The sequence below is a fragment of the Gossypium hirsutum genome, chromosome D02, assembly GCF_007990345.1.
Source record: "Gossypium hirsutum isolate 1008001.06 chromosome D02, Gossypium_hirsutum_v2.1, whole genome shotgun sequence".
Classification (NCBI taxonomy): domain Eukaryota; kingdom Viridiplantae; phylum Streptophyta; class Magnoliopsida; order Malvales; family Malvaceae; genus Gossypium; species Gossypium hirsutum.
This window is the reverse complement of record NC_053438.1, coordinates 71,337,222-71,356,724: the sequence shown is the minus strand read 5'-3', so window position 1 is coordinate 71,356,724 and position 19,503 is coordinate 71,337,222. Positions and strand designations below refer to the sequence as shown.

The 19,503-nt window shown below is 29.0% G+C and overlaps 1 protein-coding gene across 1 annotated transcript; it reads right to left on the bottom strand.

Annotated features, from left to right (window-relative positions):
• Positions 1-8: 8 nt before the first annotated feature.
• LOC107908637 (hippocampus abundant transcript 1 protein) lies at positions 9-8,081 on the bottom strand. Its single transcript, XM_016835865.2, has 14 exons — positions 7,788-8,081; positions 3,303-3,414; positions 2,234-2,346; positions 1,986-2,108; positions 1,703-1,911; positions 1,540-1,615; positions 1,362-1,448; positions 1,210-1,290; positions 1,075-1,107; positions 918-971; positions 784-825; positions 628-706; positions 312-382; positions 9-209 (listed from the first exon to the last, which is right to left on the bottom strand). Exons 1-14 carry the CDS (start codon positions 7,953-7,955, stop codon positions 123-125), a joined length of 1,335 nt encoding a protein of 444 aa, XP_016691354.1. The 5' UTR covers positions 7,956-8,081; the 3' UTR covers positions 9-122.
• Between the last annotated feature and the right edge of the window lie 11,422 nt (positions 8,082-19,503).

Sequence of the window (19,503 nt, the reverse complement as noted above, 5' to 3'; positions counted from 1 at the left end):
ATACTTGCACATAACAGACAGCTTCTACGTTCAACATTAGGGTTTTCGTATTCGAGTTTTTTCCTCGTGTATTTACATATTTATATAAAGCAATAATACATTTTTCTATAGCTTTCTCCTGTCTAAACCTCCATGCTATTGCTGCAGTTTTCATCCCTTGAATTCGAAGGAGTCTTCCCTATTGTCAAACTCTGAATGAAGGCAATCATCTGTTGAATGAAAAAAAAAGTTGTTTTAGTTACATAAGACCAAATTTACAGTGGTAAAAAAATACTTTATTTACTTTTTTACCAAGTAAAAAAAGTTCGTACCAATGTGATGGCAATGCACAAGATACTAAACCCAGGGAAATGAAATGGTGCCTCTTCAGATAGGAACAATGCTGGATGAACATAAAGGAAATGTTCAATGGTTAATTGAGGTTCAACAGTTAAAAGAAGGGTTAATAAAACTTTTAGTCCTTGAATTTGGCGATTAGGTCTGCTTTGGTACTAAACTTGGTAATTAGGTCTATTCTGGTTCCTTAAGTTGATACCAAAGTGGATCTAATTGTTTAGTTCAGGGACTAAAAGTTATATTAACCCAAAAAAACTATAATTTTTTTGGAAAATACCAATCTTTACAAACCTGTAAGAGGACTAAATATTAATGGAGCAATGATGTTGGCCAAGGAAGTCACACCTGATATGCATCCTTGAGCTTTCCCCTGATTTACAAAAACCAGTTAAAAGTTCATGCATGAAGAAAAAGGATTCAGAAACAGGACAGATCCAATCCAATTACCTGTTCCGTGGTGCCGACTTGTTTCGAAACGATGCTACGTAACTGTATGATTCATAATTAAGATTCAATCAATAGCCATTGTTTTCAAGTAATAGAACAAAAGCTTCACCATGAAATGGCAAAAAGAAACTTACAGATGGTGTTGTAAAGACCGTTACAATAGATAATGCAGTAGTTGCATAAGGAACCTGCAGCAAAAATCGAATCATTCGAAGTAAACGAGGTATAAATACGGATGAATGGGAACCACTGTATGATCCGATTAAGTTAAACTCCGGGTTTTGAAATTACCCAAGCTGACCAGGCCAAGCTGTTAAAAATGGACTGCAAGAAAAAAAAAACCAGGTAAAATTTCATTAGTTGCTTGTCTTCCAAGAAATGACTACAATGTTATAAAATATTGAAAAAAAAAAAAACAACTCTTACATTTAGACAGCTAACTAAGAGTCCTATTGAAAGCAACCTTCCATCTCCTATAGGAGAAACCAATAAGGGCATGATAAACAACTGCAAAAATACGATTCAAAACATATAAGAATCGAAAATAGTTATGCGAAATGTATTGACAACGTTCGTACCTGTGAAACGGTCGATATAATTCCGGCAATTAACATCAAATCAGCAAACTGATTCTTGTTAAAGTGGAAACGAGCCTTTAAATAGTACTGCAGGATCATGAATTTTCGAACTATATGAGTCTTTATTTAGAAGAAATGTTAGCTTAGGTACAAATTACCGAAAACGAAGGGCATATACCATTATCGAACATATCATTCCACCCTCTGCAAGACTCTGGAAGAAAGCAACAATTGCTGCTTGAGAAAATGATGGACTGAAATTACAAACATTGATCGGTCATTTTCTGCTGACATTGATATAATTTAAAGAATATCTCAAGAGTTCACTCGAAAACAGATACCTGCTCTTTATCAAGCGAATAATGTCTTTCAAGGACGGAATGGTCTTGAATACAGGCATCTTTCTTGTACCAACATTGCCATCTTTTTGAATCACACCTTCGGTTTCTTTCAAGATCGGTTGTGTCATACCGTCGTTTTGATCTGGTATACTTTCCTCGAGGAATATTCTCATGTAAACTACTGCAAGCATTGATACAAATGTAGCAACCTGAAAAGAAAATTTCAGATTCAACAATGAGGAAAGGTGAAGTTTAGAGGTTGTAGAGAAAGGGAAAAAACAACCTGAAATGTAGAACCGGCGGACAGGAAACGAGCTGCGAGTGTTGCAAATACAAAGGCACCTGAGCTTATACCTGCAAGAATACCGAATGCAGATGCTCGTTGGGTATCGGATATGTTGTCTGCCTGCAATACATCGTAATCGTGTTAAAGATATTATATATTTGGCTTTTCATCATTAAACAGCTTGTGAATATGTGCATTGGTACCAAAATTACAAAGCAGTTAATGATGATTTAGAGGTTAATTACCAGATAAGCAAGCGCAAGGCAGTTAATGCTGCCTTCGGAGATCATGGCAGTGAGTGTCCTGAGTGTGTAATAGGCATAAAAATAATTGGTTGTTGTACTGCATGCCAATACAGCTGCATGAAAAAATAAGACATATTACATAACGCATCAATCTTTTTGTCTTAAAAATAATAGAACTCTTTGATTTGCTAGATTTTTAATGATGTGGGTGTCTTGTAGTGACAGTTTACATCGTAAAGGGTGTGAAAAGTTGTTGTGATGGGTGTAGTTCATGGGAGAGAAGTGCGGAAAGCTTATATATAGAGCAAGGTAAGGGGGATATCAGAAGTTTTATTTAAAAAGGGTGGGATAAAATTATAAAATTTTGTATTAAAATACCTAAATTACGTTATTAATTTTTTAAAGGACTAAAAATGTAAAATTTTTATTTATTCAAAAATTAAAAAAAGGACTTAATTTGAATGCGATTTACATAACATATAAATCTTTTGTCTTAAAAAAAAAAGGAAAGTCAAAAATTCTTTGATTTGCTTAGATTTTCTAGGATGTGGGTGGCTTGTAATGGTTGTTTACACAGTATGGAGTCACTGTGACAAATGCAGCTCTTGCCACAGAGGTGTGGAAAGTCGTTAATCTTGGTGAGGGGTGGTTTTCCAGAGGTTTTTGCATGTGATTCTTCTCTGTAGTAGGCTTTTATAGATAAACTCGATCGTAGATTCAATTTAATATGTGAGTTGAATTTAACCTTATATCATGAGGAGTGGAATCATTAAATAAGACTATACATGACAATTCTAATGTCACCCGTTAAACCACTTGTGCTAGTGTAATATCTTAAAAATGTATGCAGCATAAGGTTATAGCAAAAGAAATGGCACGAACATGCACAACCTACCTAAGCATGCTTTACGAAACATTAGGTTATCAAGAGTGTTCATTTTTACTTTAAATATTCATATTCAATACATAAATATGATATATATATATACAAAGTGGTGATGAAATAGCAATTGGTTACTATTGAGACAATGAAAGCAATGAAATGTGTGTTCATGTGTGGCATACATACCGAAAGGGATTATGGACAAAGTCATAGGCAACGTAAGGAGTGATTTTCTTCCGTATTGATCCGACAAATTTCCAATAAGTGGCATCATTAGAGCGGTCCCAACTCCTATCACCTGCATGTGTCCCATCACATTAGAGTCTCATATAAAAATAACAATTAAGTGAAATGGGTCGAGACAAGTTTTTTTCAATTCTATTTCAATTAAACTCAAAATTAAATATCAAGTTATTCACCCAACTTAAAACCACAACTCTTCTTATATTTTATTAAAATAGAATAGTGATTTTTAATTTATTATTATTTTTTAATGATGCCATTATAGAGCAAATATTAACATGGATGTGCTCACAAGGACGTTGTGTTGTGAGCTTAATTATTTCATGCTCTCTATGTGACGTGTGATATACTACATTTATCAATTATTATATTTTGAAAAATAAATAAATGAAATTTTAGAAAAAAAAAATTCTATAAAGATAGTGGGCGACAAAAATTATTGATTTCTTTAAGAAATAAGGGCGTCACGTATGTTATTTGTATCTATTTTTTAATAGTTTTATGTCACATTAATTTTTTTATCTTGAATTTCAGTATTTTTATTTTGAAAAAAAAATCAAATGAAAATGAAAATTTTAAAATTCAAAATGAAATTAATGATGTGGCATAAAACTATTAAAAATGGATAATATCTCTGTTTCATACAATCTTTATCAGATGAGATTGGATGAAAATATTAAAAAATTCTATTAATATTTGTTGTTTTTCTAATAGAGGTAATAGATTCTTTTGATTAAACCACTCTTGTTTTTTTCTAGAGATATACGTGTATGATATCTATTTTTAAAGTAAATTATTTATTCTTCTAAAACATATCTTTTCCACACCTATTTGGTTTTATTGCTGTTTTGATCCCTCTACTTTATTCAAAATTAAGCTTTGATCTTTACATACTTTAATTGACATAATTTGAGCACTTTGTTTTTCCAATGTCATTATTAACACCATTAAATTTTTTTTCTTAAAATTACCATTTCCAATTTTAAAAATTTATTGTCAACATTATGCGTTTTTAAGAAAAAAAATCACATATTGACACATTGTATAAACTAATGATAAAATAAAAATAAAAGAGAAATTATGTCAAAAACTTAAAAACAAAGACTAAATTTTAAACTTGAAAAGTAGATAGACTAAATTCCAAAGGTTAAAGTTTTTGGTAGGTCCCTGTGTCATAGGAACTGGATCAAATCAATCCCTCTATCATTAAATGGATCAATTTAGCCCTTATACAATTAAAAAAAAATCAAATAAATTCAAATTCTAACAAGTTAACATTTAATATATAAAAAAAATGTCTTGATAATTATTCTTTTAAATTGTAGTTCAGTTACAAGCAGATGATTTCATTTACAGTATATGTTAACTCAATTTGTTACAAGCAGATGATTTCATTTACAGTATATGTTAACTCAATTTCAATTTGAACTTATTTCAATTTACAGTATAGTAAACTGATTAAATTGATCTATTTAATTATAGAGGGACTAATTTGATCAAATCTCTATAATGCAGGGATCTCTCAAGTAGCTTCACCAAATTCCAAATATATAAATAATATGAAGACTCGGATCATATTTTAACTTAAAAACAAAGAGACTAAATTATGTAGAAACTTAGAAAAGCAATCACTAAATTCCAAGTTAGAACATAGTAAAAGGACCAAAGTCACAATTTGACACATACATTTATACTTGAATGTTGTAATAAACTGTATCTACCGACAAACACACAAATGTGGAGCAGGGTAATCTTATCAAAATCAAAGACTAATTGGTTCAGTTTGAAAGAAACTCCAAAATTTGTTAAATTGAACTGAACAATAAATGACAAGACATGAAAATGGTCCCTATTAGCAAAGTTGTCACAAGTTGTTTGTATCTAATGATTAAGCTTTTGGGATGGCTCCCATGTTTCTCAAGTGTCACGCAACAAACATTAAATATATGTTCTAAGTCCCTGTACTTTTTGTATGTTTGAAATTTAGTTCTTTTATTTTTATTTTAAAAAATTCATGTCTTTATTTTTTTTCTTTTTGAATTTAAAAATACAAGTTAGAATAATGATAGAATTGCAGTTTAATCCCTCCTAAATTTATAATTCATTTTTTCCATCTTAAGAAATTTTCTAGCTTTGGCCTTGTCCCTCAAAAATAAAAAATTATTTATCTAGTCCTTAGTATAATGGTAAATTTCACTTTATCCCCTCTAAAAGAAATTCAATTTTACCCCCTAAAACAATTTCCTAGCTTCACCCCTACTTGCGTTAAACTTCTTCTATTGAATTCAGATTCTTTCCAATGTCATTTCTTTTGTTATAAGGCTACTACGTGAGTTTTTTTTTTTCAAAACGTCATACCAACGAATTTAATAAAAAAAATTTAATAATGTTATCAATTGAACTTGAACTTTGAAATCTATAAAAGTAGTAAATTTATGAAACTAAAAGTACGAAAAATACATGTATATACTTAACTACATGTGTGGATGATAGTGAGGGAGGAACTAGTGGAGTGAGCAAAAGAGGTTTTTGTTGGATGGTGATAATGATGCATGCATGCCTCTGTTTGCATATGTAAAAGTCGCACTCACATTTCAATTTTCCCAAATGGAACCTTGCAAAATTGGGAATCTGTTTGTTTACGAGGGACAACTTCAGCAATAATTCCATGAAAACTAATGTTTGATAAAACAAATTTAAAGAGGTTGGAATTTAGCTAAACACACAAATTAAATTAAAGAGATTGGAATTTACTTTACGAAACTGAGTTTTTTATAAAATAAAATTTAAAAAAAAAAACTTTGAAAGGAAATATTACATAAAATTTATTTATTTTCGTTCTTTTAAAATATGAATTATAATTTATAATCCATAAAATTTTAATATTACATAAGTGAAAATTTTTAAATATTAGAATTCATAAGCCCATTTGAGTAAAAGAAAAGCAATATTTTAAAAATAATAATTATAAATAAAATTTTTAAAAATATTTGTTATTTAATTCACTAAATTGTGTCATTTTTATCTATAAAACTAATATTGTTTTTAAATTTCACAAACCAAATTTAAAAAATTATCAATTTCTCGTATATCCTTAATTTATATTTTAAAAGATAATAAATAAATGAAACACCTAAAAAATTTTAATTCAATTTATAAAGTTAATAAAATTTCATTTTCAATGTATCACATAATAATTAAAAAAAATAAATGAAGTTAAATAAAATATATCTATAAAAGAAAAAGAAAAAAATTGAAAAATCATTGTCCTGGATTATGGAAATATCCGGGAAACCGGGCGCTAAATTTAAACTAGTACTAGTGAAATGCGACACGTAGATTTATGGTGGGAACTTGGCGTGTACAACGACCTGACATGTTCGAGCATAACCGTAGATTATGTATTAACATTGGCTAATTTTGAATTTCATCCCTTAATTTTACAAGAAATTTAAAAATTAACCATTTTATTTTAATTTATTAAAATTTGGTTCTTATACTTTTACAACACTAAGAAACTAGTGTAGAACTGTTATTTTTTAACTAATTTGCTTCGTATAAATTATTGAATTACTGATTTATTTATCTGCAATTTAACGATAATACCAAAATTAGATAAATTAAAATAGAAGGATTAGTTTCTTACTTTTCCAAAAGTTGAGAGATGAAATTCACGATTAAACCTTAATCTCTTTTTTATGCTTTTAATAATTGAGAGGAAGAGGTAAAAATACCATGGAAACCCTTATACTAAAACTCAAATTGTATTTTACTTAAAACTCAAATTGTATTTTACTTATTCTACTAAAAGAATAGATAAAATAATTTACATACTTTAGATTAAAAATTAAATTAATCTATTTTTGTAAAAAATTCATCAAATTTTGCTATTAAAATTTAATCTTCACAAAAATTGGAAAAAGAATAATCATTAATTTAACGATAATGCCAAATTAGATATAAAAGGATTAATTTCTTAATTTTCAAAAAGTTGAGAGATAAAATTTACGATTAAACCTTAATGAAGTTTTTTTATGCTTTTAAGAAAAGAGAGGAAGAGATAAAAATGGATAAATTAATTTATGTATTTAGATTAGAAAGTAAGTTGGCCCTGTTTTTGCTGTTAAAAATTAGTGTAAAGACTAAATTTTAATAGAAAGAACCAATTTGATCTAATGTACAAAAATTAATTTACCTATTTAAAAAGAATAAGTTACCCATTTTTAAGTTGAGAAGGCAAAATACAATTTCACTCCTAATACAGGGATCTTCGTTGTAATTTTACCGAGAGGAAGAAGATTAAACTTATGAACACAGAAAACATATATTTAAAAAAAACTGCAATTTCGCAGAAATTTGAGGTGTGAAATTGAAGGGGAAATTAAAAAATTAGGTTAAAAAAATACGAAGACGAAGAAGAAAACGTACAGCTTGCTGGAAACCAGAGAGGTAAATGGCGAGGGAGCATTCATCGGTGCCGGGGCAAAGTGCGGACATGGTGACGTCGGTTATGGCCGGAACCACTATAAAGCTCGCAAAACCCGACAAGAACACCGTCACGTATAGATGACTTAAAGCTTTCACCTTCTTCTCCATTTCTCTCTCTCTCTCTTCCTCTCGATGTTTCTTTTTCTTTCTTTGGACTTAATGAAAAAAAGTGAAGTCTCCTATATAGTGCTGAGCAACACTACTTTGGTACTGTTATATTTAAACTTGAGGTTTAATCATGGAATCAATCCTCGTATTCTTTAATTTTTTATAAGTGGGCTTTTTAGGGATAAAGTAACATTTAGCTCTTTGACTTGGTCTTTAAACTGTTTTTTGGGTCCATATTAGTCTCGGAATTTGGAAATTTTCTTTCAATTTGGTCACTGAACTTGAATTCTATCATGGTATGATGATGTAATACTATGAGATTGTATCACGTCATCACCTAGAAATTAAAAATGTATATATCTAAAATCTAGAAAATACCAAAAACTATTGAAAATTATAAAAAAAAAACTCAAGAGATGACTTGACACAATCTTGGAGTGCCACATTATCATACCTAACGGAATCCAAATCAAGAACTAAATCGAGAAAAGCTACTAAAATCCAAGATTAATGCGAACAAAAAACAATTTTGGGACTAAGGTAAGCAAGTTGAGGGACTAAATATTACTTTATCCTTTTCTTCCACTAATTTAGTCTCCTACCAGGACCACGCCGAGAGAGGTGGACCTTGGCTCCCAGTAGCTAAATGGTATAGTTTCACTTTTTATTTCCTATTAAGTATAAATAGTTCAATTCAATCCTCTTTCCAGCTTTAGCTAAACAATATTTTTCATATGTGGCCCTCCAAAAATAAATACTTTAATTTAATCCATTTTAACAACATTTTTTACCTATGGACCCTCTTAATTTTTATTTTTTTTATCTTGACCCCCAACATGAAATTTTTGGCTTCAACCCTACTCTCTACTTGTTAGATTTGAAGATCAAAGTATAATTAATAACATTGTCAATGAATTTCTCTTAAATATGAAAATGTGATGTTTTAATATTCATATTTCTGATTTAAAATTTAAAATCCAATAGATAAATAAATTTAAATTTAACAAGAGTCAAATAATATGTTATCAATTAGAATTTAATTTTTAAATCGGCAATAGATGGAATAGATTCCTAAAATTAAAAAAAGAATTGACTAATTTTCAAAAATCCTAAAAGTATAGTGACTGAAGGCACAATTAAACCTTAAAATAATAAAGGAGATAGAGGGAGAGACATTCATGACGTCACGTTGGATATTTTGTTTCTCTTTCCCCTTCGATTTTTTTATTCTTTAAAATTGACAATTAACGGAAGATGCAAAAACGTCTGCCTCCCAAGTCCCAACTATATTTGAATTTGACTGATAAATATCTCAATAAAAAACATTAATTTATAAGGGTTTAATAAGATTATATTAATTAGTACAAAAATAAATATTTAGTAAAACCTATAGTAGATTAAGTCTTAACTCGATTAGTATGAGTATTGTTACTAATGCAAAAGTATTTGGGTTCGAGTGCATCGAAGCGCATCATCCTTCTATTCAGAGGTGAATCTAGAAGGGCTGGTAGGGCTGGTAGTGGCCTCGGCCCTCCTTAAAATGGAACTTTAAAAAAAAATTAAATTAGTAAATATAAAATTACACTTTGGCCCCCTTAAAATTATAAAATTTTAATTTAATCCTTTAAATTATAAAGATATAGACTATAAAAAATTAAAATTTCATTCGCCCCCAAAAAAATTGTTCTGGCTTCTCCCTTGTTTCTATTTATGAGTTGGGAAGGAATTATGGGTAGTTCTAAACATTATATTTAAAAAAAAAACTAATATGATCAGAACTTATAATGAGATTGTTAAAAAATAACTATATACCTAGCTATGCGTATTAGCGCCTATAAGAAGCTAACAGTAATAACTAACCTTGTTTTTATTTTTATTTTTACTAATAATATGAGTATTTAAATGAATAATGATAAATTTAATCATTGATGTTTACATCTTTTATCAATTTGATTTTTATTTTTATTTTTAATTAAATTTTACGCTCGACCTTTTTAAAAAAGTTGAAATGTTTTTTTAATAGAAATACAAAATAAAACATTAAATTTTTAAACATGACAACTCAAATAGCAAGTCATGTGTACTACATGCTTTTTTTTAATTTTAAAAATATAAGATAAATTGTGCTATGTCAGCATGAAGTACAAAAAAATTACTATTTGGATTGTCACACCAATATTGTTAAAAATTAATATTCTAGTCATCACTTCAGTCAATAAATAGCAATTTGGCTATTGTTCTAAAGATTAATGGTTAAATTTAGCTTAAAAAAGGATCAAATTGAGAAAAATTATAAAAATTGAAGGCTAAATTTATTATTATACCTTATTAATATTTATGTTTAATTGTTTTATATCTAAAAATAACAAAAAACATTTATTCATAATTTATTTAATTATTTTTTATAAAAATAATAATTGTTATTCGAATTAATGGCCCATAAAATTTGTTATCCCAATTAAAAAGAGATAATGTGCATCCCATAAGTCAATATAAAATTAATTAACGGAAGATATTTTTCAATTAATTTAGAGTGAAGGCAGTGGCGGAGCCACTAAGGAACCAGTGCGTCATCGCCACCTAAAATGGTAAATTTCCAATTTAAGTTCTTTATAATTTATACAAATTTAAATTAGTAATAGTAAAATTGTATTTTGATCTCTCAAAATGATAAAAATTTGATTCAACCATTTAAAAATTATAAAAATATAAATTATTAAAATAATAAAATTACATTTTTACTATCGTAAATATATACAATTTAATTTTGATCCCAAAAAAAATTTCTCAGTGAGGTACATGTTGAATAAAGTTTGAAATTTACATAAGGTCAGATCAATTGTTGAACAAATAATTAATATATTTTTTATTTATCCGAATTTGGGTTTAATACAAATTTCAAATTTTTTCATGATTGTCTTTTAATTTGTTGCTTTTTTAGCAACAATATTTTGGTTAATTTGCTTTCAAAAATATCAAATTATTTAGTCTTTCTGTCTTTTTAATTTTATGATTAAATTTTGTTGTTGGTTTCTGTATGAAACTTTTGGATTTAGTTCATATATTTCAATTATATTAATTTTATTGGTTAATTTTAGTTTTTGTATTTTTAAATTCTGAAATTTCAATTATGATCCAAATGGTAGCAATTAAATCTGTTAGGTCAAATTCTATTATTAGTCTTATAAGTTGTGTATTTAGTCTCTATTCTCCAAATTTATCAATTTTAGTCCATTTGTTTTCAACTTTCAAAAATTTAGTCCTAACTTAAACGATAGTTGTTAAATTTATTAACTAAAATAACATGGTCTTTATGTGAGGATTATGTGAAAATAACAACCTAACATAATATTGACCATGTGATAATATGTTTTGCTGCATAAGATTTTCGCATAATTTAACTTAACGAACTTAACAATCATCATTTGATTAAGATTGGAGTTTCAATTTTTTTTTTTAAAAAATTCCAGGACTAAAAAATTCAAATTAAGATACATTGACTAAATCAACAATTTTCGTACAATACATAAACTAATAGCAGAAATTGATTTACTTTCGAAGTTATTTTTTTGTACAACTCACACACTAAAAAAAATGAACTCGACCAATAGGCCTCATATTTCAAAAGTAAACTTTAATGGTATATGATTTTATCTGCTCTTCTACTAAAAAAATAAACAAATTAGTCCCTTTACGTTAAATCAAAGGGCAAATTGTCATTTTTATTAAAAAAATTCATTCACTTGTATCGATAAAAATTGACATAGCTAATGAAATAATTAGAAGGAGACGTGTACTTTATGTTGATGTACAATGACCAATTTTTATCAGTGAACTAGATGCAATTTTTTATAGAATGACCAATTTGCTCTTTAATCTAATGTACAAAGATTAATTTACCCATTTTTTTAGTAGAAGAGACAAAATGTAATCTGACTCTTAATACAGGAGCAATGACCTTTATTAAAAAAAATACATAAACTAACAGCAACTCCAATTATGCTTTTCTTACTCAAAGCATGACCTTCTTTTTACACAGCATCTCCACTTCTGTTTCAATTACTTTAACATTTTTTCCCGAGAAAGTGAGGGAAAAATAAGTAAGAAGAATGTTTGGAGTGCACGTGTTATGTTTATTGAAGTTGGATTGAATAGAAAATTAGAAAATGCCCCCTTTTTTTTTTTAAATTCATTATTTGCTTTGGGCTTTGTAACCATTTGTTCATATCGTACGCCCACGCGACCACGCATGTCAATAGATAAATAGTGGAATCGAATAATGTAGAAGTTGGGCTCACAATGCTTTTCCTATATTTAATAATCTATATTATTTAGGGTTAAATTATTATTTGAGGCCTAAATTTGGTAAATTTTCTCACATTGGGGCTTAAACTTTTTTTGTCTAAGTTAATCCCTGAACTTGACAATTGTTCTCACATTAGAGTATAAACTTTAGGGTTTTAAGAAAATATCAAGGATTAACTTGGACAAAAAAATTCAAGCCCCAATGGGGAAGAATTGTCAAGTTAGGCCTAACTTGGAGAAAAAAATTCAAGGTCCAATGCGGGAATAATCGCCAAGTTCAAGGCCTAACTTGGACTAAAAAAAGTTTAAGCTCCAATATGGAAATAGTTGCCAAGTTCAGGCTTGAAACATTATCCTAAAATTTTGCATAAACTTGTTTGTATTTGTAAATGATTAACTCAAACTCGTTTTAAGCCACCCATATTTTTTTTAAAATACATATTGTTTTTAATTTAATATTTTAAATAATTTTCTATAAAAATTTTAAATTTAGACAACTTAACATATTTTTTCATGCTAAATGCTCAAATTAAGTCCCAACCTTTTAAGGATTGCTTACATAAAGGCTAAACTTTTTAAAATGATCATACCTATAATGAAAAGATATCAATACGTAAGCTAAATCCTTAGAGAGTCCAAAATTAATACATGGGAACACGTAACACATTGAGAATGATTAGAGACAACCCTTTAAAAGCCCAGGAGCATTTAGTTAGGAGCTCATGACATTCTCTATACTCTAATACTTTCAACTCTCTCTCATCCTTTTTTTTTTCCTATTCAATCCTCCGTGAATACCCATATTTTTTCAATCTTCCTAATCGCTCTCCACCCTTCGAGTGAACCAACACCATAATTTCATTTTTGTATTAGCAAGTAAAGGTGTTCATAGGCCAGGTTAAGTTTGGGCTAGGTCTATACATGAATTAACACACTTTATACTTGCCCAAGCTTAATTTAATCTAAAAAATGGGCCTAAAGTTTTGTCCAAACTCGTCTATATTTGTAAATAGCTAAATCAAAATCATTTTAGGCCTGCCCATATTATTTTAAAAAAATATTATTTTTAATTTGATATTTAATAATTTTATATATTATATTAATTAAATTTTATATATAGTTATCTTAACTTTTTTAATGTTTACATTATAGTAGTATTACTGTTATAAATTTAATTTTTGTTTGTTATAAATTACATAATATGTAAAAGAAAAACATAATATAAAATCTTACAAACTAAAAACAAAGGGTCGGGTCGAGCTCGGGCTTGAATTTTTAAGCTTGAGCTCGACTCATATTTTAAATCGGTATAATTTTTTTGTCCAAGTCCATTATTCAAGCCCAATATTTTCACCTAAATCCTCCAAAATTTCGAACGGGCCCTTCAAACTTAGACGAATAATCCAATCCATCAACTCTATTAACAACATTCATTTTCAAAAGTATTAATTAAACAATAAAAAACCCAAAATTCAATAAAAAAGGAATGATAATTGATTTTATAAGTGGCGATCATCTTATTCTATTTTTTTAATTATAAAGAAAAAGTTAAAACCCTAACGATAATACGACTAACACGACTCGAACTCACAACAAACACTTTGGCGATTCCAAAGATTCCATCTCATTCCATTTCTAAGACAAAAACAAGAATTCATGTACATCATGATTTTCAATATATATCCGAATTGGTGTTAGCTGAGATAAGAATTAATTGACCACACACACAGCTGTTATACAGCTCAACCCCATTTGACCATTTTCAATTTAGACCTGTATTAATTCCTATCTTAAACATTCCTTTGAAAAATAATATGGTCACCCACCCTATCTGTCGTCCTAAAAAATGCCATCCCCACCTTTACTCTTTTTTTTTTTTTAATACCAAAAAGAAGCACAAAAATAAAATAAAATAATGAAATTCGAATTCTAGAATTCCAAAATAATATTTATTTCATGACTTTGGTGATTCATTGTATTATAAAGGCCTAAGCACCCCTTCCCTTAACGTAAACGAGTTGAGCATTTTCCAGCTCAACAAACAAGGTTTTATTTTTATTTATTTTTGCATGTAAATAGTCGGCTGCATTTCGCTACGTTTATTATCAAGCTGTCAATGAATAAAGGGTTAATTGCATCAAATGCCCGTAAGCTACTTCGTAGTTTATAAATTAATTTTTAAATTTCAAAATGTTTTAACTAAACCATTAAAGTATCAATACTCAATTTATCAATCAAGTATTTTCATCAGTTTATCTGTCAATTTAAGTATTAAAATGTCAAGTCGAATATGATTTATGGATATATTTGAACACATCGATAAAATTGTAAACAAATTTGTACCAACAATCAGGGGCGAAGCCAGAACAACTTTTTAGAGGGGGCCGAATGAAATTTTAAATTTTTATAGTCTATATATTTTTAATTTTTAAAGGATTAAATCAAATTTTTATAATTTTAGGGGAGGCCAAAGTACAATTTTACCTTTACTAATTTAAAATTAAAAAAAGAGGGCCTAAATGGTAATTTTTTTATTTTAGGGGGGCCGGGGACCATGCCAGCCCCCCCTAGAATCGCCTCTGCCGACAATATGGATAGCTTGCATAAGATGTGTTAAAAAGATGAACAATGTCCTTAAAATTTAGGAGAGCTATTTTTTTTAACACATCAAATCTAAGGTGTTCATGTAACAAATATACACATAGTTATAATTTGATCCATGTTTTAGTCATGCTTCACGTAGATCTAAATTGGCATTTAACATGAAGCTAAAGACTAGGTTGATGGAAAGAGTACTTACTTGATCTAATACTAAGGGCTAGTTTGGATGGGCGGTGTGTTTACCTCCGGTGAGGTTAAAAACAGCGGTGGCGGTGAGATTTGTTACTGTAGCAGTGAGATTGGATACTGTAGCGGTGAGATTAGAAACAGCGGTGGAGTGTGTGTTTGGATTCAAACGCAGCTGTAGCGGTGAGGTGAGAATAAAGAATGACTATTAAGGACATGAGATTAGAATTGATATAAAAAGAAGTTTTTTAAATTATTTTACTATTTTAAAAATTATTAAAATATGTGAGTTTATAAATTCATTTAATAAAAAATTAAAATGTATCTTCTAATATTTTAATAAATTATATAATTAAATTAAATTATTTATTAGATAAAATGATAATTATTTTTAATTTTTTAATACTTGTTATTGGAGACTTTTAGTTTGAAGATATTAAGACAATTGCATGTGCGTAAAAGTGCAAATGTTTTAAGTTGAAACCTCAAGTCAAAACTTTGGATGCTATTAACAAAGCTCCTATTTTGGATCCTATTTTGGTTTTTAGGAATCCAAAGCTCAGTTGCTGTTAACAACAATGCATCAGATGATGCAGATAAGGGTAGGAGAAAGGGATTTTTTCTTTCAACCTTGTCATGCAATTTTTTTCTTTCATCTCTAATTTATTTCTCTTTGTTGGTTTTAAGTAGATAGGTTAACTCTCCATCTTTCTCTCTCAATTTCCCCCATTTTTCTCACTGCTTTATTAGTGATGTTTTTTTTTTGTTCTTTGGCAGAAAATGAGTTGCCACAGCCTAGCAGCATGGGAAACAAAGCCCTTACTGTCAAAAGGTAAGTTTAGTTCTATGGATAATGATGAGATTGAGAGTTTACAGAACCTGTCTAAGCAACCCAATCTTGTTTCATATCTAAAAACCAAGCTCAATGCTCAAATTCAAGTCTTATTCAGCCAAAGATCCTAGCTTTCAAGCTAAAAACGATGAAATAAAATCAAGTAGAACTCAGCAAATCACAAGAGCCCAATCAATACAATAGATAATTGAACAACTCCAGCTGTTGGCTGTGTTTTTGTCTGCAAGAAAACTGTCTGCAAGAAAACTGGATAAAATTGTAAAATAATAAATGAAAATATGGGCATTTTTGTCTGCAAGAAATCTATTCTGCTGGCTGTGTTTAAGCTGGATACATTTTTGTCTGCAAGAAATCTATTCTGCTGGCTGTGTTTAAGCTGGAGGTTTTACCTCCAGTTGGAAATGAGGCTGCCAGTAAGATTGAATTCTTCAGCTGCACCTCACCGTTGTTTCTCCAAACGTCATCACAGTGCAGGGAAAAAGAATATTCCCTCAAAATCCCATCTCACCATGACTGCGTTGGCATCCAAAGGAAGCCTAATTCTTTAAGAACTTAATTAAAGCTAGACTTGTTCAAAAGTCGAGCTACCTACTTAAGTCCAAAAACCTGCCCAAATTTAGGAGGGTTTCAATTAGGAATGATAGCGGTCGAATATCTACTCTTTTTTTTAATTATATGAATATCCAAATATACCTAAAAATCCAAATTCATTTATTATCCGCAAATTATTCGAGCATTACTATCCATCGGATATTTAAATTCGTAAAAAAATTGATTTTAAAAATTTTAGTTATTTTTTGGTATCCAAATTTGCAAAAATATGAATTCGAATCCTCTAAAATTCCCTTTTTAATGTATATACAAATGTGTGATAACATACATTAATAACTAATGAAACTTATGGTTTGAAACTATTTAATAATAATACATGAAATATGTACATTATTAAAATAAAAAAAAAATAGATTAAGTTGTTTATCATGGTGTTGTCATCAATCTTGAGTCGGTGTCGAGTTAATTTGTCAACTCAATCAAATAATATTACTTATTTTAATTATAGAGGGGCATTCTTGTAATTTCTTAACCGAGTTGGTGTTCGGTTGACTTGTGACACTAACTCAGTCAGGATTTAAATAATAGTATAGATATATACAACTGATGAATATAATAAAGTGTGCATAATAAAAATAAAAATGTAAAAAATATCAAACTAAAGCTTTAGTTGCGTAGTAAATCAAACGTTTTACTAATACAATTGATGTGGGTTTGAATCCCATCAAATGTATATTTTTATTGGTTTTTAAAGTAAAAAGACTAAAATACCCTCAAATAATATTACTTATTTTTATTACAAAAGGGCATTCCCGTAAATTTCTAATCGAGTTGATACTCAATTGACTCGTGACACCAACTAAGTCTGGAGTTTAAATAATAGTATAGATAATCAGTGGATTTAGATATTTGAATATGAATACACATCTCTTATCTGAACAAGTAATAATTCAAATTTGTATGATGGATAGTCAATATACCTGTCCACATTTGCTCTTAATCTAGAATGGATAGTAATTTTAAAATTCTAATACATGATATCTGAATAAGATATTCACATATATTCAAATTCGCAATCCAAATTGTAACCCTTAATTTAGACAAATATATTAAGCCTAGAAAATGGACTTAAGCAAATAAAAATATTGAACTTATTTAAAATGTAGCTCGAGCTCAAGTTTAAATATTCAACCTGAGCCCCATCTATTTTTTTTACAAGCTATGTAAGTTATAATATAAGAAAAAAATGATATACATTATACAATGTAAATATTAGAATATATATTAATTTGTTTATGTTCAAAACTTTAATAAAATAATAAATATATAATTATAGTAAAAGATATATACAATTAATATATATTAAATAATAATTTATATTAAAAAAAACATAAATAATTAATTCTAAACGGGTTTGAGTTAATCATTTATAAATATGAATATATTTAGGTAAAATTTAAGGTCTATATTTTAGATCGGACAAGATTAGGGTAACTATACATGATAATGATACCATGCATAGACTAATCCTAATAAAATTTGAGACTAATTCAAAATTCAGATCATAATTTAAAGATTTAAGGTACAATTAACCCAATAAATTAATAAACAGAAGGTACTTGGTCGATTGAGTCTTAACTCGATTGACATCGGTATTATTGCTAGTACAAAAAGACGTGGATTTGAGTATACTAAAGTTTATTATCCTCTTATTTAAAGGTTGAAAGAATATATATATATATGGTTGTACAGAACTGATATAATAAACAATCTTTTAACAAAAGTAGGAGTATGTTGATTTTGACTTTTAGATAGAATGGCACATGCAAATGTTCCTCAGCTAAGCTTTAAAATAAGACAATTTTGGTACTCTACCAGCAATGATCAACTACTTTATACCCTCAATTTTTAAAGTCTTTATTAATTTGCCAACCTTGCATTTATACGTGTTTGTTTCCATGGCGGATAAGTATATAAACACCGTAAGCATTAAACGTTAATTCTTCGACATTGAAAAAAGAAATGGAAGGAAAAGCATCGCCGAAGAGAGAATTCAAACAATCAAAAAGTCGAAACCAGAAATCTCTAACAAGAAGTAGTAATAATAGTTACTTGCTGGAAGCCATTGCGAATGCTAGCAACAATCGTGGAGGTGGTGTCGTCTCTCATATCCACGAAAATGGTGCTTTGAGGGTTAAGATTGTAGTGAAGAAGCAAGATTTGAGGCAAATGCTGGGGATAATCAATGGTGGTACTGGTAATAATAATAATTATTATTACCAATCATCACCACCTTCGATTTCTGTTGAAGAACGCTTGAATCTTTTGCGAAAGAAGCAGCTTTTAAGGTCTAATGCAATTAAAAAGAAGAGCCGCCATTGTTGGAGCCCTGAGCTTCAAAGCATTCCTGAGGAATGGAGATTTTAGTTTTAAAAAAAAAAACATAAAGAATAGTGATAAAAAATTCATATTTTTTTCCTTAAAAACCCAAATTGATTTGTTATTGATTTAATTTTGTTACCTAGCTCATGTCTTTCCTCCCCACCCTTCTTTTCATTCATCCATCTCCTTCGCCCTCCCCCCTCGTCGACACTTGCTTTGCCACTTCTTTCGCCGGTCGCCCTTCCTTTTTTCCGTATCGAGAGGCCATGTTTTTCACGGAATAATAATTATGCTTAGGGTTTTGGCTCTTGTCTCCTCCTAGTCCTAGGAGAGAGGTTTTTCGAGCGGGTTAGAGCTCGAGTTTCTCAAGTTTGCACTAACTCTATCTTCTCGATCGAGTTCATGGCAACTTGGATTCTCAAGTTTAAACCGACTCGTTTTTTTACTATATCTTATTTGATGTATTTAAGGTTATAAGGTTTCACGTGATTAAATGATGATGACAATATCATCGGTGGCAGATACAACATATCAATTCATGATAATCATTTATGTTAATTGATGTTCAAATTAAGATGTGGCATGGCAACTACGAGGTGACTTGTATTTATAACATATGCATTTTTATTAACTTTGTTTTTAAAGTCGGACAATCTTCTAGTATGACTT

Bases quoted from the DNA above. Each gene is read 5' to 3' on its own strand.
- LOC107908637 (XM_016835865.2), bottom strand. From the start codon at position 7,955: ATGGAGAAGAAGGTGAAAGCTTTAAGTCATCTATACGTGACGGTGTTC. The intron at 1,616-1,702 runs GTATCTGTTTTC...TTGTAATTTCAG, and splicing joins ATTCGCTTGATAAAGAGCAG to TCCATCATTTTCTCAAGCAG. The intron at 1,291-1,361 runs GTACGAACGTTG...GTATTTTTGCAG, and splicing joins TTATATCGACCGTTTCACAG to TTGTTTATCATGCCCTTATT.